The sequence below is a fragment of the Colias philodice genome, chromosome 25 (assembly GCF_061535455.1).
Source record: "Colias philodice isolate Cphi_HAF_F1 chromosome 25, ilColPhil1 Martin Lab GWU primary, whole genome shotgun sequence".
NCBI lineage: Eukaryota > Metazoa > Arthropoda > Insecta > Lepidoptera > Pieridae > Colias > Colias philodice.
This window is the reverse complement of record NC_143110.1, coordinates 4711113-4736649: the sequence shown is the minus strand read 5'-3', so window position 1 is coordinate 4736649 and position 25537 is coordinate 4711113. Positions and strand designations below refer to the sequence as shown.

At 34.5% G+C, this 25537-nt stretch overlaps 1 protein-coding gene and 1 pseudogene across 3 annotated transcripts; both read right to left on the bottom strand.

The window, feature by feature from the left end:
- Window positions 1–2253: 2253 nt before the first annotated feature.
- On the bottom strand, window positions 2254–22100 carry LOC149477344 (uncharacterized). Of its 2 annotated transcripts, XM_089711058.1 has the most exons (3): window positions 20979–22100; window positions 20825–20885; window positions 2254–2589 (listed from the first exon to the last, which is right to left on the bottom strand). In XM_089711058.1, exons 1-3 carry the CDS (start codon window positions 21408–21410, stop codon window positions 2552–2554), a joined length of 531 nt encoding a protein of 176 aa, XP_089567184.1. In that variant the 5' UTR covers window positions 21411–22100; the 3' UTR covers window positions 2254–2551. The 2 variants fall into 2 exon arrangements, with proteins under 2 accessions (XP_089567184.1, XP_089567183.1); XM_089711057.1 differs by lacking the exon at window positions 2254–2589 and having other exon boundaries at window positions 20369–20885; window positions 20979–22095.
- LOC149477343 (uncharacterized) lies at window positions 21912–23995 on the bottom strand (annotated as a pseudogene). The gene is made up of 3 exons (XR_016317689.1): window positions 23675–23995; window positions 22945–23094; window positions 21912–22331 (listed from the first exon to the last, which is right to left on the bottom strand). The product of XR_016317689.1 is annotated as an uncharacterized LOC149477343 (transcript).
- Between the last annotated feature and the right edge of the window lie 1542 nt (window positions 23996–25537).

Below are 25537 nucleotides of genomic sequence, written 5' to 3'. Positions count from 1 at the left end.
GGGAATTTATAAGAATTTTGACGAAAACGCTACCGTAAAAACAATAAAAAAGAAGATTGAAAATATGCGTACGAGTTATGCAAAAGAATTAAAAAAGGTGAGTATAAATATGATTTACATAAATCACGTCAGAAGCCTTTAGGCGGTTTCTGAAAACTCTGACACCAGGGTCTGCTAGGTCAAATAGACCTGCAGCTGTACTATCTATACTAATATTATAAAGAGGAAAGGTTTGTATGTATGTATGTATGGTTTTCACGCATAAACTACTGGACCGATTTTGGTGAAATTTGGCACAGATAATCTGTTGGTGGCTACGTTTTATTGCGAAATATGTACCACGGGCGAAGCCGGGGCGGACCGCTAGTAATAATATATAGTATTGTACTATATTTCGGGTATATTGTTGAAAAAATATATAGTACGCAAAAATACTATATTTTCAACACCGACAAATGTTACAAACAAATCCTTCATTAAAAAAATAAGAATGCGCCTTTTAATTGTTAAGATGGCTAGTCATAGCTATGCAATAGCTTAAAAAATATAGTTTTTCTGTTTTTATAAAAATAAATATATATTTGCCTATTTTTTGTTTTTCACACAAAATACTATATTTTTTTTAAATGTAGTGTAATTTTTATTTATTTCAATAGGTATTTTTATATATCAATCTAATCTTTTATTCAATCGATTTCAGGTTCAGGTTACAGGCGCAGGAGCAGATGAGGTATACGTACCAACACTATGGTATTTCGACGCTTTAAATTTTCTGGGTTCAAGAACGGAATCTTGTCGTACTGTTACTGACTCTTTAGAATATGAGGTGAGTAAAATAAATATGTAGACATTTTATTTTTATTTTCAAACGTAATTATCTATAATTAAGTACCTATTTTACAATATCATACTGAGACTACGTTTATCATTCTATCTTGAAATCCGACTCTTCCTTCAGTAGTGAAATAATTCTTGAATTTGTCTCGTACAGCTACAGCTTCAACATTCCTTTGACTATTGTTTCTGTGTTGTAAGAGAGTCAAGCCATCGGTAGTAGACCTCCAATCCCCTTGTTCAAATGTACCAGTTGCAGTGTTTTCTCGGTCAACATTGTTCTGGGATATATAATTCGTTCCCTGTTTCCTTAAATAATTGTGAAAAGCACAACATGCCATTACTATAGCGTCGGTGGTATCTAGGTCTGTATTAAGAGGTCTTCGCAACACCCGGAATCTTGACGATAAAATTCCAAACGCGTTCTCTACAACTCGCCTGGCTCGTGACAATCGATAGTTATAGACCCTTTGTTCATAATCATTGTTTTTAAAGGGAAATGGCTTCATAAAATTTTTATTTAATGCAAAAGCATTATCACCCAGGAATACATAGTAGACCGGGAGATACTGACACAAAATTTCGAGTCATTTGTAACAGGATGGCGGTTCTACAGGGGTCTTAGTACGCAATGATAAAAAGAAAAATGATGGTGTGATCGCTGGTATCGGTGGTTTAGTCGCGTGGGCGTTAGCCGAACTCGTCGGAAAAATAGCGAAAGTCAAACGATTTGTAACACAAAAATTTTAGTATTTACCGATAGCCCATAAAAAAGAAGTAGGCGGTAGTGTCATGCCATACTTTTCCGGTGTGACTTACAGCCCGCCATACCGACGCGAATATGTTGATTTAAATAAAACAATTATTCAACCATTTGTACCAGGCTAACTTTTGCACAGGTAACCATCGTCGTGCAGCCATTTACGAAAATCGCTATGCCATACTTTTCGGACGATTCCAAATGGTCGCCATACCGCCGAAAATCTGCAAAAAAAAATTATTTCGCCAAACTTTTTGTACCAGTATTGCATTTGGATTTTTGGAGAGTATTTGATAAAATGTGACCATTATTATATTTGCCATACTTCTAGTAGGGGGAAAAAGTGCTGTCATACTTGAAAAATTAATTTAGTATTAATTTATATAAGTGAAGATTTCCAACACCTAGATCTTTGAAATTTTGTATTTATATTCTTTGATCCTCAAACTTCCAGGAAAAATAAGTGCCATACTGTTACAAATCGTTTGACTTTCGCTATTTTCCGACGAGTTCGACTAACGCCCACGCGACTAAGCCGCCGGTACCAGCGTTCACACTATCATTTTTCTTTTTGTCATTGCGTACTAAGAACCCTGTAGAACCGCCATCCTGTTACAAATGACTCGAAATTTTGTGTCAGTATCTCCCGGTCTATAGGGTACAACTGTATCAGTGCCTGGCAGTGCAGAAGGTGGTGGTAAATTTAAATCGTCATTAATCATCTTCTGATAAAATGGAGTACGACTTAAAATCGATGCATCTGCGACGGATCCATTAGTGCCTGTGTTTACGTACATGAATTCGTAGTTTGCATTCACCACAGCAAATAGAACAATACTGAAAAATCCTTTGTAGTTATAAAACAAGGAGCCACTTTCATGAGGTTTTTGAATTGCAACATGTTTCCCATCGCATGATCCAACACAGTGAGGGAAATTCCACCTTTGTTCAAATTGCTCAGCTACTTCCCTCCACTCTGTTTCTGTCGTAGGCATCTGAAAGAAAATATTATTTTTATTAAAACAATTTACTAGACTTACTAGCCAGCGGCTTCGCCCGCGTGGATTTCGGTTATATAGCGCTCCCTTAAAAACATGTAAAAAAAATTTGGGATAGAAAGTAATCCTATTTGGTATTCCTGCTGATAAACTACCTAAGTTCTAAATCCATACAAATCGGTCCAGTACCTACTTTTTGCGTGAAAGAGTAACAAACATCCATCCATTCATCCATCTATACTTAAAAAATTTTCTATTATTATTACAGAAGTCATCATCAGAAGATGAAACCGCAAGTGTTACAAACTCTAGCAGCGGGTCACGGAAGAGAAAGAAAAAGGATACTTTATTACAAAAACAAGAAAATATTCTTTTATCGGCAGAAAGAATAATGGCTCAAAAAGACGAAGAATGGGAGGTCTATGGACGATCAATTGGCTACCAGTGCAAACTTAGCACCCCATCTATGGAATTTTGGGTCGAAAATGACCTTGATCGTTAGGTCCCCGTTAGGTCCTTTAAGGTCCCACAATTTTTTCGTTAGGTCCCCTTTAGTTTTTTTTTAAATAATTTTTTAAATTTTAGGTATAAAAAAAATGCACTTTAGCACCCCATCCATAGAATTTTGGGTCAAAAATGACCTCAATCGATAGGTCTCCGTTAGGTCCTATAAGGTCCCACAATTTTTTCGTTAGGTCCCCTTTAGTTTTTTTTTAAATAATTTTTTTTTAATTTTAGGTATAAAAAAGTTACACTTTAGCACCCCATCCATAGCAAAATTGGCAAATTTTATCAAAATCGTATTCTTTACCGTTAGGTCCGTATAGGCTCATCATTGAAATTGTTGAATTATTTATTTTATTAAAATTATAAAATAATAAAAACCTGCGCATGCGCCTTAGAGCATTAAGGCATGCGCACATCATACATAAACAGCGCGAAATTTAAAATGGTATCGTTTCATTTATTAAATAAATCTATTGTTCTGAGAGTGCTTATTTATTAAAAACCTACTTTTCAACCTAGAATTAAAATAACCTGGTATTAGTGTCAATCTATGGTGTCAATATATTTTTTGTAGCGGCCACAGGGCCACACTATCTGGAATGTCATCGTGGCGTTTCTGCGTAGGCGTACCTACCTAACGGCTAACCTAGACAGTAGAGTTAATCAAATTTTTTGCGAATTTATTGGTTTTATTGATGAAATATTGGTAAAACTATAAAGAGTGCTGTGCGGAAGCTTTTATTTACAATGATTAGTAAATACAAATAGATACAGAAAGAGAAAATAGCTTAAATCAAACAAAAAGAAGATTGTATACATGTTGCGACAGAATTCATAGGTTAGTAAAACTTATTCCATAATCATCTTGATAGTTCTAATATGTACTAGTAGTAAGAATTTAAAATATTACAAATGATATCTGTACAAATTTATATAATGTATGTTGAAGTATGTTAATAAGGAATAAAAAAATTACAGAAAAGAGTTCAAGATGTGCTCTAACCATAAGAAAGTAAAAGATCTACTGCAGGAAGATGTCTCTCGCAGAATAAATATTTTGACCAAATTTCTTCAATGACTGGTTAGTACCTATTTATTCAAGAACATTTTTTCAAATTAGTAAACTTGTTTTCAATTAGAAAACATTTAATGATTAAAATTTATTAATTTCCAGACATTAGTTTTTCAACACTGAAAATAATTCATACTGAAGGGAAAGGAAACCAAGGGGTTTTCAGCACCCCTGGTAAAAAGCGCCCTCATAAAACAACAGTATCAAACTTGGACAGTTTCAATATTCAATCGATTAGAAACAAAACCAATTAATATTATATTGTAAAGAAGCAAGTACCCACACTAAGAAGCCTTTTGATAGACTTGAGGGAAAGCATCGGCTTTAATATCTGCAGAGAAACATTACGCCAGATATTATTATCAAATGGGTTTGTTTTCACACAGAACAAAAACCAATGTTCTGTACTCGTAGAAAGCATGGCGACATAGGTACTTGAAGGCAATTATTTCAAAACGACAGCAAGGGAAGAAAATAATTTATTTAGATGAGATTTATATTCATCAGAATTATAGACCAAAGAAATCATGGCAGGGTCCTTCAATTCAAGGTGCTATTGATAATAATATCCTCATGGAAGAGATTCATTATTGTTATTTATCAGAATGGGATTTGTACCAAATGCTTTATTAATATTTAGTACAAAATGAGATGTAGTTTTCAAGGAAAAACAAGAGTGTTTACGAGAAATATCTCAATGCATTGTTAAGTGTGACTTGATATTTTGATGCTTTTCATCTTGATTGCATTGCACATTATTATAAGTAGGTATGATTTGTTTATTAATATTATTATTATTATTTTGCATGGATGATACCAGTAATCCAGTTAAAAACTATTCAAGCAACAATATAAAATTGAACGATCTGTCCGTTCAAAATGTTTAAAGACACAAAATCAGTATCTCGACGAGATTTCTTCTATGACCAAACCATGTTATTCATGTTGAAGAGCAGTACAAAAAAAACAAGATGGAATAACTGCAGAAATGGAAGAGTTAATGATGTCAGAGATAATGATAGTGAATAAATGAACTTTTTTAACTGATTCTCATGATATGATGTCATCATTTCTTACTAAAATTATTAAAAAATAAATAACGACTGATTTTCAATAAAATTTTATTTTATTAACATGAGAATATTTTATTTTTAAACCATGAGAAGTATAATTTATATTAAACAAGCGTTTAAGTTAATATAATATACAATTACTGTATGATTGAATATTCAGGAGGTCGAATTGATAACCTCCTCCTTTTTTGAAGTCGGTTAAAAAATTGCCAATTTCAGACAAAATAAATGCAAAATAAAGTGATTTTAGATATTTTTACAATGAACACACGAACAAAAATAAAGTATTCAAAACTAAACCTAATTGCAATCTATGAATCTAGTAGTTTGTTATCACTCATTTTGTATGTAAAATTATCAAATTAAGTAGGTATATTTTTCTTGATTAACATAGTACAGAATGGAGATTGCCCAAGTGACTATGGCACTTGGTATCGCAATCAAACTTATTGTGTCAAGATGAAATATAGCTCAATTTAAAGCTTGATGTTAGTACTTTTAGAAACGATTAATGTTTTTATGTAAATAAGCCGCAGTTCGCGACAATAAAGGTACAAGTCCGAGACGGGCCGCAGACCGCAAACTGCAACAGCAAACTGCAAGCGACAGCACTTGTTTCTATGAACATCTATGAAATTGATTCCAAGCGCGGCAACACTGCTGCCTGCAGACGCAACGCGCAGCGTGCGGCCGCGGCGCGCAGCGACCGCAGACTGCAGTATGCAAATGCCAATTATTGCCATGGCAACTATTTGTTTATTTATATTTTAATTGGTGAATTCTTATGACTTTTGCGTTCTGTGCATTGTGCAGCCACGGCATGCAGCCGCAGTTGGAATAGCGACCGCAGGCAGCATTGCGGTAACCGCAGCCGGTAGCCACAGTGTCGCCTGCGGTTGCAGTCTGCGGCCCGTCTCGGACTTGTACCTTAAAAATAAAACAAAAGTTTTATTCAACACTTCAAAAAAATACTTTACCGAGTTTAAACTAACGATGAACGCTAAGTTTTACATTTATTACATAGGTAATATTTTAATTTACAAGACAAATGTGAAAAGTAAATCGTAATAAACATTATTTCAAAATAAATTAAGTCGAACAAATTCATTCAACATTCATTTCAAATAGAAACTATGACATATGACGCAGGACGCTTGCAAGAGAGATAGATATATGTGTCAAAACAAAAACTTTTACTTTTATTTCTATTTATTCGGTATAAATACGACTTGATAGTGATAAATATGATCATTATAAATACAAATAGGAATTAACAATATCACGAACACGTGACACAACTAGTATTTTACCGATTCCATACGTGGTCATACATGTTTCAAAACACAAACTTTTAATATTATTTCAATTTATCCGGTATAATTTAGACTTAATAGTGATATATATGATCATTATAAATACAAATAGGAATTAACAATATCACGAATACGTGGCACAACTAAAATTTTACCGATACCACCCGTGGTCATTCTCCTTTACGATAAAATAATTTTTTCCTTTTAAAAACTAAAAGTTGACATAAAATAAAAATAAACTCGTAAACGTTAACAAAACAATTAAATTACTTAATTATTCTAGTATAAATAGCAGCATCAGGTGTTACGACTTTGGTAAATAAAACTGTTTGTACTTTTTTTGCATTATCATCATACAAGCTCCAATTTTTGCCTTTTCTACAATAGGATTTAACATGGCCTGCCCCACATTCAATGATTCCTCGCAATCTGTAAAAATAAACAATCATGTTTTTTTATTAAATACTTACTTACCTACAACAAGTGTTGATAAAAATAAATAATTAACACTCACCGATAACTCAAATAATTTAATTGAATAATTGTAGGCATATCTCTCAATTGGCATGTTAACGGCGTGCTCCCCAATTTACGAACATTTAATTCAATGCAAATGCATCTATTAAATAATAAAGTCCGATCAACCATAGTAAGTTTACATTTTGTACACCGAATCTTAGAATCGAAAATTTTTATTGACTCATTGAGCTTATTATACCCATTTTCCCAAAGGATTTTATGATTTACTTGAACCATTGATGTATACACTTTGTATACACCACAGATTTTACAAACATGATGGAGACATGCGCTATGAGGTAAACATCTTTTCCACATGTCATAAATACTTGACCACATATTTAATTCATTGGCATATAGCACCGATTCTTTTTTTTTCTCTACAATTTTATCTCTAAGCAACTCTGATAACAACACAGTTCTATTTCTGTAAATTGATGCTACGGGTCCTTTGTCTATAAATTGACAAATAAATTTCATCGTTGGATTTGAATTCTGTTGCATATATAATAAAAATTTAATATCATATTTTCCAGCTATTGCTAGTATATGGATGATAGAATCGAACGCGCAAGTATTCAGTAGTAAAACATCAATCCCATTTATAGAAATGGGATTGCGTCTGTTGCCATTTTCAAGTATACCTAATGGTTTTTTAATTTTAGTTTTAGCTGGTTTTATAGGTCCTATTGGGCTTATTGTCTGAAACAAAATGTCTGGTGTTGCTTGGAAATGGAATCCTAGTGGATTATACGTCTTATGATTATTATTCTCTGAATTTTTCATCTGATTTATTTTAAATGGTGAATTATTATCATTTTCGTTGCTCGTATTCAAAGAATTAAAGTAATCATTACGGGATGGTCGACCTTTATTTCTCCAATTATCTACTGCAAATAAATCAGAATCTTCCAATATTTGTTTTTTATTTTTATAATTATCTCCAATTATTTTTTCATTATTTTCATAGGTCATCGATAATGATCGTTTCTTGTTATTCACATCAGATGTGTAGTCTAAACTACTCAAAAGGATTTTTTCACTTGAACTGCTGAATTTCTCATAATTTATATTCACGGATTCTACGCTATTCAAAAGTACCCTATTAGCTGAGCTATTTATTATGTTGTTATAATCATCTGATGAAGATTTACTGATATCATTATGAGAAATGTTATACCTGTTTTTAAAATTTGTAGAACTGTTTTCTGAATCTTCACTTTTTGTAATACAGAGATTCACATGTTCATTTGGATCAATATCAGAACTTTTTTTTGGTGTAGAAGCAAATGCCATGTTCTCTTTGGAATCATTTATAGTAATACTATCACAATCAACAAATTTTTCATTATTAAATATTTCTTCGTTGTTATTCTTTTCGATATTATCAGTAGAACAATCTTCCTTATTTGGCTCACTATTATAAAAATTTCCACAATTTTTACTCAAGTTATCTATTTTTTTTTTACAATTCAAAATCTCTTTTTCATTTTCAATAATTACATTTGATTCAAGTTCAGCAGAACTTCCTTGGTATACATTATATTCATTTTTCAAAAAAACATCTGCGCGTACTAGACTATTCCATTTACATAAACTTCGTTCCTTCATGTTTCCGAAAAACTGCTCAACGTGACTGGTCGTTGCATGATCAACTATGTCAGAAAAACACGACGATGTCCATAATGGAAATTCGCATGCTCTCGGCAAAAATTCTTGAATAAAATCATCAGCATAATATGCATTTGCAGTATTTCCCAACATTTTTAACTCTTTTGCCGAGTTAAACGTATTTGTAATAAACTTTTTCACAGGACTAGGTTCACTTGAGACATCACTGCAGTCATCATTTTCTTGTTTATCAGAGTCATTTGGTTTTTTAGTTTTATTAATTTCACTACAATCCAATTTACTAACAATGTCAGAGAGATCCCGAGTGGCGATACTTTTTTTCAGATGATGGCGGGCTTGGGCTACTGTTTGTCCAGTGGTTTTAATAATAGAGTCATCGCGTTCATTAAAGGCAACAATACATACTAGTCTAAATATCTCTTCGAATTCTTTAACAGTCTGACAATCGATCATAAGAGCTACACAATATACATAAAATTTTTTTACCAATGAATTTTTCTGATTCTTCAAACATTTCCATTCACTGATCATGTGGACGAAATGTGCAACGTCAAGACGTATGTATGTGAAAATTGATGGTCTAGATACCCAAGAAGTGTCACCAGTAGCTCGTAGGTATAAAGTATCTATATATGTTTTTATTGATTGGTCATTGAAAGCGAACGATAGCGCGTTAATCAAAGCCCGAGAGCTATCACAGCTGGCTTCACTTGGTTTATGTGCTCCCATCGAAAGCCAAGATTTCAGCCACCAGATTAATACTTGAGTACTCTGGCATTCAGTTAATAATTGATAAACAGAGTGTGTTTTATTTTTAAAGTTAATTACAATAGCGTATAAGAATATATGGCCGGTTGTTCTTCCATTAGGGTGAGTTATTTGTTGTATTATACTACCAGTACCATCAATAGCAATTCGAGATATTTTAGTTAATTTACAATAACGTTTATACGATACTAATTGATTACGTGTACTATAGATGACATAAAATTTGTCTCTCTTTACGTCCTGAATAAATTCAGGGTATAATGGATTATACCTCATACTTTCAATGGTATTTATGACATCGTGTCCATCTCCTGGCTTAACACCTAATTTGTGATGTAGAAATTCATTCTTACACTGTCTAACAATATTTTGTTTTGGATGAATTGGCGGTAGACGTTTATTGTTTTCCGCATACATAGCAGCTTGACGTTTCGTATAGTTACCAACTCCTTCATTAAGTGCTTGTTCTCCAATTTGAAGCCGTTGAAACTTACGAATCGGCCGGCGTACATCTTCATGGGGCTCGTATATTGTGTCTTTCATCCTTATCCGGAGATAACAAGGAAAAATCGATGGTTTTTTATCCAAAAATCCAAAAAATTTATTTCCACATACTTTACTTTGGCATTTTCCATGAATTGTTAAATAATGGACACTTCCTTCATCAGTATAAATTTTAGAATTTTTGAAAACAAAAGAGCAAGGCATGTGAGTGAGAAAATAAATTTTCTCCGCCAATATACTTGTCCACTTGAAACGCTCTAATATATTATACTTCCTATTTTTGTACGTCGTCGGTTCTTGCTCGTGTATCATAGTAAAAAGTTCTTCAGGCATAGGAAGAAAAAATGTTTCCAGGCCTGGAGCTTCCCATTCACTGTCGCCATGATCAGACGAATTTTCACTCTCAGCTTCGGAAAAAAAATCATCTTCAATTACGTTAATTGAATTATCATCTACAACAGAAACACCCACTGCATCACGAGCTTTCGTCAAAATTTGCCTTCTGTCTTCTCTAACTTCTCGGTATACATCCCGTGCACTCCATTTATAATCAAAGCGTTTACTCATCTGACACCATACCTCTGAGCTTTTAGTGGGTAATTTATTATCCTTGAAATGTCCTGATAGAATGAATTCTTTTACTACTTTGACAGCATCATTCACAGATACTCTTGCTTCTTTCGGCATCTCTGGATATCCTGAAAAAAAAAATACCTTCGTAAATAACAGTACTGATAAATTTTATATTTATTATTAACAAACGCACATAACAAAAAATATTCTCTACTTAAGATAAAATTTAACGAATTATCACTGAAGATTATATATTGATTATTATTAAATAATAATAAGCTATTTATTGATTTAATACCTTATTATTATTTTTGTTTCTCAGTTCCATTATATATAATAAAGCAAAAAATTGTTGGCAGGTGGTGACTCGCCCTCTCACTGTATGGGCTTTCTAAATAAATCACTGCAATGATGCGACTAGAGGGCAACATATTGTGAGCATCTAAGGGTGGAGAGGCGTCTCTGGACTTTAAAGTACGATCACTGAGGATCCAGCATCACGTGCCCACTCGCCATTTACGATTTGCATCCACCCTTCGAGCTAAAAGCTCTTGCGACTCCACTCCGACCGGCCGGTGAAGGCAAGCCGGAGATGAAGACAGGGGCCTCCCCCGGGAACACTCGGTTCCCTCGGGGTCGCTACTCCCCGACACCCCGCCACAAGGTGTCCTGCGGGTTGACTGATTTCACGGGTAAAGTATCTATTGTCACGTAGACAATATAAATATCCCATCCGTGGGCGATGGGGTCGTCATATCCCTACGCCCTCTCCATAATACACGGGTATCACTATAAGGGTGATACCCATTACCCGGTCCTTTGGAAGGCTTACGTGGGGACACAGGTCCAACACGCAGAGGCCCTTTAGAGAATTTAATGTGTTGTGGGACACCAGCCGCAGCCTGCCCATGACTGCACTATAGAGATACAGCCATGGGATTGGTAGGTTGGGTCTAAGGGGACTATGGACGTCTACCTTTTCAATATTAAAAATTGAAAATTTTGGTAGACGGTGACTCGCCAGTTCGGTCGATGGGCTCCCAAAAAGATTACCGATAGTGGCAACAAGGGGGCAACATCAGCTGAACGGCTAGGGGTGTAGAGAGGTGCGGCACCGGTTTCACCATCGCGGGCCCGCGGGACCGGAGCGGGTTTCCCCGCTATTACGCCATTAGACACTTCCACCCCCGAGCATATAGCTCTGGAGGCTCCACTCTGGACGGCCAACAAAGGCAAGCCAGAGGTGGGGGATCCTGAACCTCGTCATTGTTCACTCCGAACTGCCACCGGGACAGTCCAGAGGTGAGGACAGGGGCCTCCCCCGGGAGCGCTCGGTTCCCGCGGGGTCGCTACTCTCCGACACCTCGCCACAAGGTGCCCTGCGGGGTGACTGACTGCACGGTTGGGATATATCTATTGTGGATATGCCATCCGGGGGCGATGGGGTCGTCACATACCTACACCTCTATTTATTATATTATTCTAGATGTTATTCATAACTCACTTTCATACATTTGCGATAAAAAATGAATATATTTATAAAATGAGTAAAATAGTATGGAACAGTTACTTGTGCTTAAAAATTAAATAACAATATACAATGAGCATGATTTTGATCAAATTGTACTTTATTACATAAATAATATTATCAAATATCACCAATCAATACATCCGTCCGTACTCTTTAAAGTTTCGTTTTATAGGTAGTTAATTAAAATTAAATTAAATGTAAAATGTACACATTTTAAACATTTGAAAAAATCTAAACATATTTTTAATAATGTTATAGTTAATCAGAAATAAAAAGAGGAAAATAGAGATTGGAAAATGGTAACATCGCAGACGGCTGAGTACACTCATTGTTATTGGTGCACATGTACGTAATAATTACCTAAACATGAATTAAACGCACTGTATAAATAAATTGCCGCGGCTGCAAGAACTTCTACGGGCTACGTCCATCTTTGAAGCGCCAATGCAGTATGAGCAGTAAGCCAATGTGTGAAAAGGAATCTTGGTATCCTTCATTTTTACCCAAAATAATAATAATTGATAATAATTATATACGACTTTACCCTATTTGCCATTTGAGTTAAAGCTTTGCTATTAAATTAATAACTATTAGTATAAATGAATAATAATACTTTGAATTAAGAAATAGAAAGTATGTTTTTTACCGACTTCAAAAAAAGGAGGAGGTTATCAATTCGGCCGGTATATTTATTTTTATTTTTTTTAAGTATGTACACCGATAACACCGAGGTTTCAGAACCGATTTACGTGATTCTTTTTTTGTTGATGCGAAATGGTTTCGAATTGGTCCCATAAAAATTTGATTCGGGTAGGCCCCGTAGTTTTTATTTTATGAGCATTTTTGTATAATCTCGAAATCTAGCAAGTAACTTAATATGTACTTAATAACTTTGATTAACTTCCCGGTTACCGATTGAGCTGAAATTTTGTATACGTATGTAAATTGGGTAGCGATGAAAAATTATCATGACATAGAGCTGATTTGATGATGGAATCAGAAGATGGCCATAGGAACCACAGTATTACAATATAGGAAATAATAAATTGTAATACTGTGATAGGAACTCAGTAATTAATTGACTCAACTTTATCGAGTTTGAGGCTCGTTTGATTCGTGATGAAAATAATACACTAAATGACACTTACAAGAGTATTAAATAAAAATAACCGACTTCAAAAACGGGAAGTAAAAAAAAAAAAAATTATATTTATATTATATTATTAAATACTAGTTACCTACATATTATTTAGTTGTGCTATTTACTAAAATATAGGTTTGAAGTCGCTGCCAAGCACTATAAGCACTTAGTATTAAGCCCGTGTAAACCGGGCATTATGAAATCAAATTAATCTACTATACCACATAAGTTTTACATTGGCTTGGCACCGACATCAAACCTATTTAGTAAATAGCACAACTAAATAATATGTAGGTAGTATTTAATAATATCAAATCTTTTTTATTTTTTACTTTTCCGTTTTGATTTCGGTTATTTTTAACGTAGGTACTTATTTTACTTATGATTTTTAGTAATTAGATGTGTAGTAAACACCAATTACACGTACACGGTATTATTATTTACCAGAAGAAATCAACGGTTCCAAAATGCAAACACACCCGATTACCTTCATGCACAGGATCCTAATACATAATATTGCACAATGATGACGAATGATGAGTGACGAAGGTAAATATTACATAATGTACTTAGGTATTGACAATTATTAATACTTATTACTCCAAATATCAATAACTTTTTAAAATAACTAAGAAACATAAGAAAATCTCGCAACTACTTAAATGCAGTATCTTAGGTACGGATTTATCCAAACTCTGCTTAAATAAATTTAAAACTAATTATTTATAAATAGAAAATATGAACGAATTACTATCGACTAACGATCCCGAATCTCCCGCGCAGATCTATCACAGCCCTATGCTAAGGCCTAAGAAGACACATGCTAAGACGTTTGGTGGAGCACTAACAAATTACAAATAACAATTTACAATGTTTATGTTACTCAGTAAGTACTCTATGACTCTATGAGCACAAAATTTGTGCAATTATTAAGGCCGGCCACATACATCAGTTTTCCTGATTCGGAAACTGTATCATGAAAAATTCCGTACGACTACCACACACATGCGTTTTTTTCCGTTCGGAATACCGAGATTAGTCTTGGAGTAGCTTCAGTGGAGTGCACACGTTTGGAAGAATAACGTTGTAATAAACAAATAGCAATAAATATAAATAGAAAAGAAACTAACATGAGTTTAATTTCTGTGTTGCATCTATTCTCCCCCATTCAGTGTAGATTTCCTTACAAATTTGTTGCCAGGCAAGATCTTTCACATCCCTGTTATGATAATCTTTGTTATTTAGATCCCACGGGCATGGGTACCCTTCTACACCAATGATTAAATGTTCAATATCACTCATCGTCAATAATCGTATTCGTGGGTGCCCCAGCAATGACTACGATACGCGTCCGCTCAGCTCGATCGCCTTGCGCTGACTGAGTGTTCCGTTCGGAATTTGCGAATGTGTATGGCGGGCCATACAAAATGTACGTAGGCTTTGCATCCGTTTCGTTTTTTTCCGTCAGGAATTCCGGATGCATGGGCTTGCATTCGGAAAGAACGGACGGAGAAAAAACCGTACGGAAAGTTATCGAATGTGTGTGATATTCATTACTTTCTTTTGTATGAATTTACTGCGTTCGGAGGCCCGGATTCGGAAAACGGTCAGGAAATCGTATCAGGAAAACTGATGTATGTGGCCGGCCTAAATGCGCGGACGCTTACACGTGCCGGTGGCGGTGTCTTTGTGCACGTAGCAAAGGTAACGCCCACTTTCGTTTGTGAAATGCCGCCTTTTAAAAATACGGTTCCGTTCGCGTTGTTTATTTAATATTCTATTTTACTTATCTTTTTATTATTTATTTTCAATCTGCTTTTGTAACTAGCAATGAAAAATCACAATAATATTATAATTTAATATGAAATTACCATGAAATTATATTAATAAGTTTTATGCTGGGAGTTGGGACTAATATTATTATTTAATAGGTATTTACCTTATGTTGCTATTTCTTATATATAAAACTAGCTCACCGCCCGCGGCTTCGCCCGCTTTGTCTAAAACCTTATAAATTATATATTTAAAACCTTCCTCTTGAATCACTCTATCTATTAAAAAAAACCGCATCAAAATCCGTTGCGTACTTTTAAAGATTTAAGCATACAAAGGGACATAGGGACAGAGAAAGCGACTTTGTTTTATAGGTACTATGTAGTGATAGTGATAGTGATTCCCCTGTCACAATGTTAGTTACCTACCATTCTCATGAAATTTTGTGTGCATATCGGGTAGGTCTGAGAATCGGCTAACATCTAAGTATTTTTCATACCCCTAAATGATGAAGAGTAAGGCAGAACAACGTTTGCCGGGACAGCTAGTATACTCTAAAAATATCTAACCTAGGCGCCATATTTTAATTATTGTCCTGTTGGTTTTAGCGTAAAGATATATGCCTATAACCTACCTCGATAAAAGGGCTATCGCCTATCTAAGTACTTGTTCACGTTGACTCGCGGGCGCGATCACGAAATATTATATAAAAAGGTACTTTGAGCGAACATATGACGTGATTTCACATTCAAAACGCACGTGCGGTCTAAGTAGGTACCTAGCGACTAGCGAGCTAACTAGCGACTGGTGCGGGCGGCGCAGCGCGCGCTCGCGGCAATTTCAAACGCCTAATGCTACGGCCACACTACCTTACCGTTTACCGGGCTGACACCGCAATAATTATGGCATTAAATTACCGTCTAAATTACTGCAAGAACTGATGTGGTTACACTAGAGTTTACATATTATGTCGGTAATTATTGGCCGGCGAGCTCATATTGCACACTGGACAAAGGGTATTATGCTACGGCCACACTACCGTGATATGCCAATAATTATTGCCACAACTTAAACAACACCTTGTAGGTAGGTGTAACCACGACTTATGACCATAATTCTACAATGCCAATCAATATGACAAATAGCGGTAGACAATAGCTCCAGCGGCGGTGTTCTTTCGCACATCAAACTCTTCAGCTTTACAATAGTTGGGAGGCGAGGTAGCTAAATGGCGTAATTCGACGGCGCCGTCGAGACTTATCAAAACCAAAAGATAAAATAATTTCGAAAAGAAAAGCTTGTATGGTAAAAACCATTTTAGCGGTGGGTTTGGCGTGTACGGTTTTTCAAAAATGTTAAAAAAAAACAGTTACTTAGGCATTCTCGAGCGCGTCAGATATTCATACTACCTATGCCCCAAGTGACTCTGATAACAACGGTATACTAATCTGCCGGTTTGCGTGGTGGGCAAAAATGCACAAAAAAAAAATTACTCGAGCGCGTCAGATTTTCGGAAGGGGTGTTGGTGTTAAGTAGGCCCCAAGGAAGCTCCCTTTAAAAAAACTGACGATTTCGGCGTGACGATAAGTTACCTACGGTGAATTTTTGAAAATGCTAAAAAATAAAGTATTTTTGAAATACTCGAGCGCGTCAGATTTTCATAGGGGAGGTTTATCTCGGTATCCTGAAAGCATATTTTCTTAATCTGACTAAAATGTTGGTGGGTTGTCTTAAATCTGACCGAAAAAGGTTTTTGGGTTTCTTTTTTTTTAATCATCGTTATTTCATATCAATTTTTGAAGTGAAAACTTCTTTAGCGGCGTTGAGCACTTTTTCTGTAATGGGTATAAAATCTTAAACTCGCGTCAGGACACGTGAACTGATCGAAAAAGCGTAAGACGGATACCATTCCAAAATATCAAACATGCTCAACGTTAATAATCAAGTTTTCACTTCTGCCGGCACTCCCGGAGTGCAACCCGTCTTTTTTTTTAACGTCCTCAGTTTTCGAGATATTATACTCAAAAAACTGGGAGTCAACTGCTTCAAGTCAAAAAGTTTTAACTTTGGACAAAAATGTAAAGATACCTTTTTTGTGTAAAATAAAATTACCTTTTTTGTTTATTTAAACTTTTTTTTTGTAAAATGTACTTAACGTTAACGTTTTTTTTTACAAGTTCGCGACCCTATAACTCGGCGGCGTCAAGGACTTATCGTCAGATTAGTTAAATTTAGTCTTAAAGCTTCACGCGTCCTACGTACATTGTTTGCTCGTAACTAAATCAGTATGTTATAGTTGGACGCGTGAGGGGTTAAAACACTAAAATCAACCCCCAATATCTTAATCTGACGCGCCCGAGTATTTCAGACTATCGATTTTTTTTTACTAATATGATCGTCTATACTAGGCGCGCGTCACTCGCGCGCGATCGTCTATACAGAGCTAAATAATTTACAAGGTTGTTCTATTAGGTCTAAAGTATCTCTCATATCTTAAACTGCCACGCTCGAGTATTACCGAAAATTCCCCTATTCGCCTCCCTATCTATAATAATTAGTATAGATTACCACAAGCTTAACTGTGAAGCAAAACATTATGAGGAAATCTACATATTATCTTGGATCCAACAAGTTTCGCGGCTTTGTAATATCCAGCAACACCAATTAGATCAGTATGGTAGATTATGATTATGATAACACTTTCTCACGAGGTAGGTCGTGCCCCTGCAGTAGTGAGTGGTAATTGAAGGCTGATGATGATAGGTAACCGGCGAGCAATTTCATTCATAAATGATGTATGGATGAGATTGAAGCGAAAGAGATTAGAAAGGACTGTGCTAAATGGAAAGGCGAAAAGCTGGGAAACAGGCGTGAAGTTTATGTAAGTAAGTATGTATGATGATAGAATGAGAATTTTAAAAACAAAGTACAAAAAATTAGTTATTTATTTAAGTTACTTATTATTCATCAATTACTTTAATTAAAATCAGATTTCAAATACTCCACACCCATCGATTCATCTGAACTGCTGGAGTCTTCACCAGAATCAGAGACATGTATAATAAGACTTTCGTTTTGCGCCACAATTCTGTCTTTTTCTTTAAATTTGTCTTCAATAGGAATAATATGATTTACCATTTTATTCCATTCTTCTGCGGTTATGCTGTCAAAACACTATTTTATTAAACTTTCCATTTCAGGTACAGTTCTTGATATATTTTTACTCGCCACTTTTCTTTTTGCTGTACTCCAAATAAGCTCGATCGGATTGAGGTCGCAATGATATGGTGGAAGTCGTAATACCTCATGGCCATGTTCTTTATGTTTGTTTGTGCTTATGAACTAAACACAGCAGTTCCTCTCTTGTCGGATCTTCTTCAAATGAAATATCATTGTACCGGAGCCAATTTTGTACTTCCGCCTTGCGATTACTTGTGTTTGGTGCCTTATTCTAGTGTGATAACTAGCGTTATCCACGACAATTATACTAGAATCCTTCAAATTGGGTATTAATTTTTCCTGTAAACATTTATTAAAATTTGAGGAATTTGTGTCGTGATGATAATCAGCTTTAGTTGATTTTGTACTAAATATTAATAAAGCATTTGGTACAAATCCCATTCTGATAAATAACAATAATGAATCTCTTCCATGAGGATATTATTATCAATAGCACCTTGAATTGAAGGACCCTGCCATGATTTCTTTGGTCTATAATTCTGATGAATATAAATCTCATCTAAATAAATTATTTTCTTCCCTTGCTGTCGTTTTGAAATAATTGCCTTTAAGTACCTATGTCGCCATGCTTTCTACGAGTACAGAACATTGGTTTTTGTTCTGTGTGAAAACAAACCCATTTGATAATAATATCTGGCGTAATGTTTCTCTGCAGATATTAAAGCCGATGCTTTCCCTCAAGTCTATCAAAAGGCTTCTTAGTGTGGGTACTTGCTTCTTTACAATATAATATTAATTGGTTTTGTTTCTAATCGATTGAATATTGAAACTGTCCAAGTTTGATACTGTTGTTTTATGAGGGCGCTTTTTACCAGGGGTGCTGAAAACCCCTTGGTTTCCTTTCCCTTCAGTATGAATTATTTTCAGTGTTGAAAAACTAATGTCTGGAAATTAATAAATTTTAATCATTAAATGTTTTCTAATTGAAAACAAGTTTACTAATTTGAAAAAATGTTCTTGAATAAATAGGTACTAACCAGTCATTGAAGAAATTTGGTCAAAATATTTATTCTGCGAGAGACATCTTCCTGCAGTAGATCTTTTACTTTCTTATGGTTAGAGCACATCTTGAACTCTTTTCTGTAATTTTTTTATTCCTTATTAACATACTTCAACATACATTATATAAATTTGTACAGATATCATTTGTAATATTTTAAATTCTTACTACTAGTACATATTAGAACTATCAAGATGATTATGGAATAAGTTTTACTAACCTATGAATTCTGTCGCAACATGTATACAATCTTCTTTTTGTTTGATTTAAGCTATTTTCTCTTTCTGTATCTATTTGTATTTACTAATCATTGTAAATAAAAGCTTCCGCACAGCACTCTTTATAGTTTTACCAATATTTCATCAATAAAACCAATAAATTCGCAAAAAATTTGATTAACTCTACTGTCTAGGTTAGCCGTTAGGTAGGTACGCCTACGCAGAAACGCCACGATGACATTCCAGATAGTGTGGCCCTGTGGCCGCTACAAAAAATATATTGACACCATAGATTGACACTAATACCAGGTTATTTTAATTCTAGGTTGAAAAGTAGGTTTTTAATAAATAAGCACTCTCAGAACAATAGATTTATTTAATAAATGAAACGATACCATTTTAAATTTCGCGCTGTTTATGTATGATGTGCGCATGCCTTAATGCTCTAAGGCGCATGCGCAGGTTTTTATTATTTTATAATTTTAATAAAATAAATAATTCAACAATTTCAATGATGAGCCTATACGGACCTAACGGTAAAGAATACGATTTTGATAAAATTTGCCAATTTTGCTATGGATGGGGTGCTAAAGTGTAACTTTTTTATACCTAAAATTAAAAAAAAATTATTTAAAAAAAAACTAAAGGGGACCTAACGAAAAAATTGTGGGACCTTATAGGACCTAACGGAGACCTATCGATTGAGGTCATTTTTGACCCAAAATTCTATGGATGGGGTGCTAAAGTGCATTTTTTTTATACCTAAAATTTAAAAAATTATTTAAAAAAAAACTAAAGGGGACCTAACGAAAAAATTGTGGGACCTTAAAGGACCTAACGGGGACCTAACGATCAAGGTCATTTTCGACCCAAAATTCCATAGATGGGGTGCTAAGTTTGCACTGGTCAATTGGCTTTCATGTAAAAGATTTAAACAAACGTCAAAAGATAATAGCACAAAAAATTATATCAGATGTTTTGTTTCACGCCAAACTTGATCAACTAACCGAATCCTCGTGCGTCGTTCTCAATCCATTTCACGAATCTATACCTAACAATAGTGGCTTTTACCAGCGTCAGAAACAGTTGTATTCACCTTCACCGCCATCAAATTATTCATCGCCATCACCGTCAAGCCAAACTCAATCACCTCATCATTCAAATTCACACTTTACTCCATGGCCTCGTTTCCACACACAGTCGGTCCGCCAAGCAATATCGTCACCACAGCACCAAACACAACTGCCAAACTCACCATCGCCTTATCAATTATCATCAAACACACAAACAGTCCACCAACCATCACAATCACCACATAACCGAATTCAACTGTCACCATTGCCTCATCAACCAACATTTTTAGAATACCTTCCCAATGTGTCTTCCCCCGCAGATGATAAATCAGGTTCGTTGTCTGTAATAGAAGGTCCTGGCGAAATAATGAAAGAGTTTTTAATTGTAAAACGCAGAAATTAAAAAAAAATTGAATAAATATAATTACATAAATAATTGTTTTATTTACCTTGATATAATTTCTCAAACATTTGTAAATTGCTCGGCATGTTTCTGGAATAATTTGAGACAGAAGCGGTTGCGATATTAAAGTGCTATATTTTAAGTCTTGGTAAGAGTTTCCCGTAGCTAAAAATCTTAATGTAACGACTAATCTCTGTTTAGCACTCACGCTTTGTCTTAGAACCGTATCTTGCTTTTGTATGTAAGGTGTCAACAAACTCAACAAGTGTTCAAATTGTTCTGCACCTACTCTGAGATAATTCCTTAAATCTCCCGGTTCAAGCACGCTTAGTATTTGCATATTAGAAAGCTTTTCACGTAACCGCAAATACTCTTTCACCCAGATCTTTCTCTTCTTTCTTTTTTTAATATTTGTTATTGCGACAACGGTTGCCACTGCTACAGCAATTTTTTGACGTTTCGATAGTGACGACGGCATAATGTAAAATGCAACAATACGTTTATCTCTCTAGACATTCGCGTATAAACTGAGTTAGGGCCCAATTCGCAGAGAAGTGTAATAAGCGCCGCACTAACTAGGGTACACGCCCACCCTAGATGCAGGGCCCTTGATATCGGGTAGTGTAATAAGGGTATAAGAGGCGGCCCCCGCCGATATGCCCAGTCGTATATACAAAGACTGCGTTTGCTAAGAGACATTACGACTACCTTGGTATAAACAATAATATAATAATAATAATGATATAAATGTATAATTCGGTTTAATAATTAATTATCTATGTAAAACATTTTTAAAAATTGTACGCCACATGGCAGATCACAGCGGATCACCTCATACAATGTAAATAACCCATAATACCTGTGACTCACAATAAATAATTTGAATTTGAATTTAGAATATTTATTTCAAGTCTTCGATCATTAATATAGGTACATTAAAATTAGGAGTTTATGTTAACATGGTTAACGAATTGCTTAATTACTTATTTATTATATTTGAACCGACAATCAATTGTTGTCTGTTATCACTTCGTAGAGCTTCATCCCCTACAAATACAAAAGGTAGTTTAGTGTGGCTGTTTTGACACCTGTCATCATTGGGGATGTTAAGTTCCTTTCTCAGTAATTTTTCATAAAAAATTGTATTCTGTATGGCTCCTCCATCTTAAACTCGACCATTTGTACCAACTTCACACCATATAAATTCATAGTTGGCATTTGCACAAGCCATTAGCACAATGCTATTGAAATTCTTGTAATTCCAAAAATAGGAACCACTACCTGGATGTGATATTATCCTTATATGCTTTCCGTCTGTAGCCCCTAAACAATTAGGAAACTGCCATCTTTCTTCAAAGTCCTTTGCGATTTTCCTCCATTCTTCTTCAGTATCTGGCATCTGTAAAAAAACATTTTTTTTTTCAGATGAGCGATGATGAAACTGAAACCAATGTCTGAATGTTCCACCACTTTCACAAAGTAGTGTGGCTTCATCGTCAAGGACTAAAACAAGAAAACTCAAAGCCCAAGATGACGATGTTCTAACAAAGATAGCAAAGAAATTGGAAGAACCTCCACAAGTGAAACAGCAATATGACTCATTTGGTGAACATATTGCAGAAAAATTAAGAAATTTGCCGGCAATGATGGCTACATACTGCCAAAAAATAATTAATGATGCGATATTCATGGCTGAGACCAACAATTTAACTATTCATTCGCACATTGTAGACGCTCATTTGAACCAGAACAATGCAAATAATTCGCAAATATATATAAATCTGCCTAACCAGAATAATGACAATTCTGTTTTTGTGAATAATTCAGTAAATGAGCCTGGATCTTCACAACAGCACCATAATTTATTGTATGAAGCATTTGTTACCGCTATAGGCGACACAGATTCAGACAACACTAAATAATTACTTTTAAATATGTTACTTTTACTCTAATAAATGATTGTTAATACTCGATAATAAAAATACTAAATACACATTGTATTATTTACTTACCTTCATATAACGCTTCAAAACCGTTATGATTGCCTTGCAAGTTTTTGGAATAATGGTTCCCAGACACTGTGCAGAAATTGCAATTTCAAATTTCAGATTTTCATATGTCGTTCCTGAGGCTAAAAAACGAAGTGTAGCACATAGCCTTTCGTGAGCAGTTATTTTTTTTTTTTATTTATTTGGTCAACCAACATTTGTTTACAGTGATTCTTACTGCTTACAATATAAATATTACATGCATAAAGATATTATGTTCTTTCCGAAAGTAACAAATAATTAAAGGTTAACACAGCATGCACCAATTAAACAGAGCTATTTCTTAAAAGTACAATACAGACATGTTAATATTATTGTAAAATAGATGGAATAATTTAATTAATAGGCTGATAACAATAATTTACGTTTTTTAATTTATGAATTTCTTTTACTATAGAATGGAGCTTCTTGGGTGTATGGAAGAATATATCTATTTTGTCGCTGTATTTATTTACAATTTTTGAAAGTCTAGGTACTGGGGAGTTGGCTCCGGAGACGGTTTACGTAGAGGAGGAGCTAATGGAGTTATTTTGATGCGGGGATATCTAGCCGGGACACGAATGTTGAGTCTTGTTAGCAATTGGGGGCAGTCAATTTTATTGTTAAAAAGTTTAGATACGAAAATAAGATCATAATGTCTCTTCGATTTTCTAGTGAAATCATATTGAAGTTAGAGAGTCGGTCTTTATAAGAGTGTAGGAGTTATGGCTTGCCTCATATTAGTATCTTGTTTTTTTTTTATTATTGGCGTCACAAGTCCAAGTAATTTAAAATACGTCTGTTCGTCCATTCTTAAGAAGTTTCTCCAATCAGTGGGCTCTAGAGACAATTCAGACAATAAGTTGGTATGTGTAAAAGTATTTCTTTGTTTCAACCAATCCTTCATCCACTTTCTCTTAGGTTTTTTTTTTGTCTTTTTAATAAAATACACAGCTGCTGCCACCAGTAAAGTATTGTTATCCATAGTGTTATTTATTTCCGTTCCGTACGATTGCAAAGTTCGAAGTGACGCCATGCATTCAAAAGGAAGTATTGTGAATGGTACCGTATCTGGATAAATTTCCATTTGGAGTGCATCCAAAAGGAAGTCTACTAAATGGACGTATCTTCAGTGGTCTTATTAGATATGTTGTGCCAATCTTTATACCAAATTCGCTGTGCCAATAATTATACTTCAGTGCCAATGATTGTGCAAAATTAAGTTTGATGTTACTTTTTAAGCAATAAAGAATTTTTTTTTAATATCCATGTGTTTCCTTATAATTTACGTTTATATACCTTGGAGCTGGTAAACATTACATATATACAAACTAAGATAAAAATATTATTATAACATAGAAGTCACTACATAAAATATGTTCAAGATCAGCTTAGAATGACAATCATTGTACTGTTTACCCTACTCATTTTTTCAATCTAACTTAAGTTTTGCTAAAACTTATGTTATATTTTCTAATATACCATTTTCTAATTTTAGGAACATCCAGTTGATCATTTATATTCAAGACGAGCAGATATATTTGCAGACCCTCCTGCATCTTCATTTCTCAATACTGGTAATAATTTTTAAAAACTTTTAATTTTTTTAGTACCTGTTTATGGTTTTTAATGTTATATTCATCAACCCACGTGAAACCTCTCAATACAATTGAAAGTTACCAATAACTCTTTCGCACAAACAAATGTGATTTTGCTTTAATGTACCAATGTACCAATACTATAATCTGTTTGTCATATCTAAATATGAGCATTTAGAAACCATAAAGTTACAAGATCTGCATATAATAATGTGCAGTATGTATATTTGTATAAGTAGGAATTTATGATCAGATCATCAGAGATACATACCCAATACCCAATTCAAAAAAAATTAATGAGAGGAGAAACAGTATTTACTAAATTAATATGTTTTATTACAGATTTCCCTACACTTCAAGTATCTTTGAGTCAAGTGAAATACCATTAAGGTGATTGCAACGATCTGTTCCCAGCCAATATCCCGCTAGATGGCGCTGAATTCTACATTTCTAGTTTATTTGAGTTTTTGCGTAATTGGAATAGTCATCAAACCTAGGAATAGTCATGGCGGTTACTGAATATTATATTTTATTGAAATATGTTATATCATTGCCTTAAAATCCACCCAATTCGGTAAAATTATGCGTTTTAACATCTGTCATTGCATACAGGGTCGTTTACACACACAGACGTATACAAAAATGATAAAGATTTAACTCTAGATGGCGTGAATGTAAAGCGCGTCACACACGGTGAAGATACTACCTATAATATTTTATCTAATCTAGTAATATTTTATATTACAGTATCTTAAGGTATCCGGTATCAGCGTTCTGACCATCATTTTTCTTTTTTCGCTGTAGAACCGCCATCCTGTTACAAATGACCCACAAAGGAGAATGACCACGGGTGGTATCGGTAAAATTTTAGTTGTGCCACGTATTCGTTATATTATTAATTCCTATTTGTATTTATAATGATCATATGTATCAATATTAAGTCTTAATTAAACCGGATAAATTGAAATAATAGTAAAAGT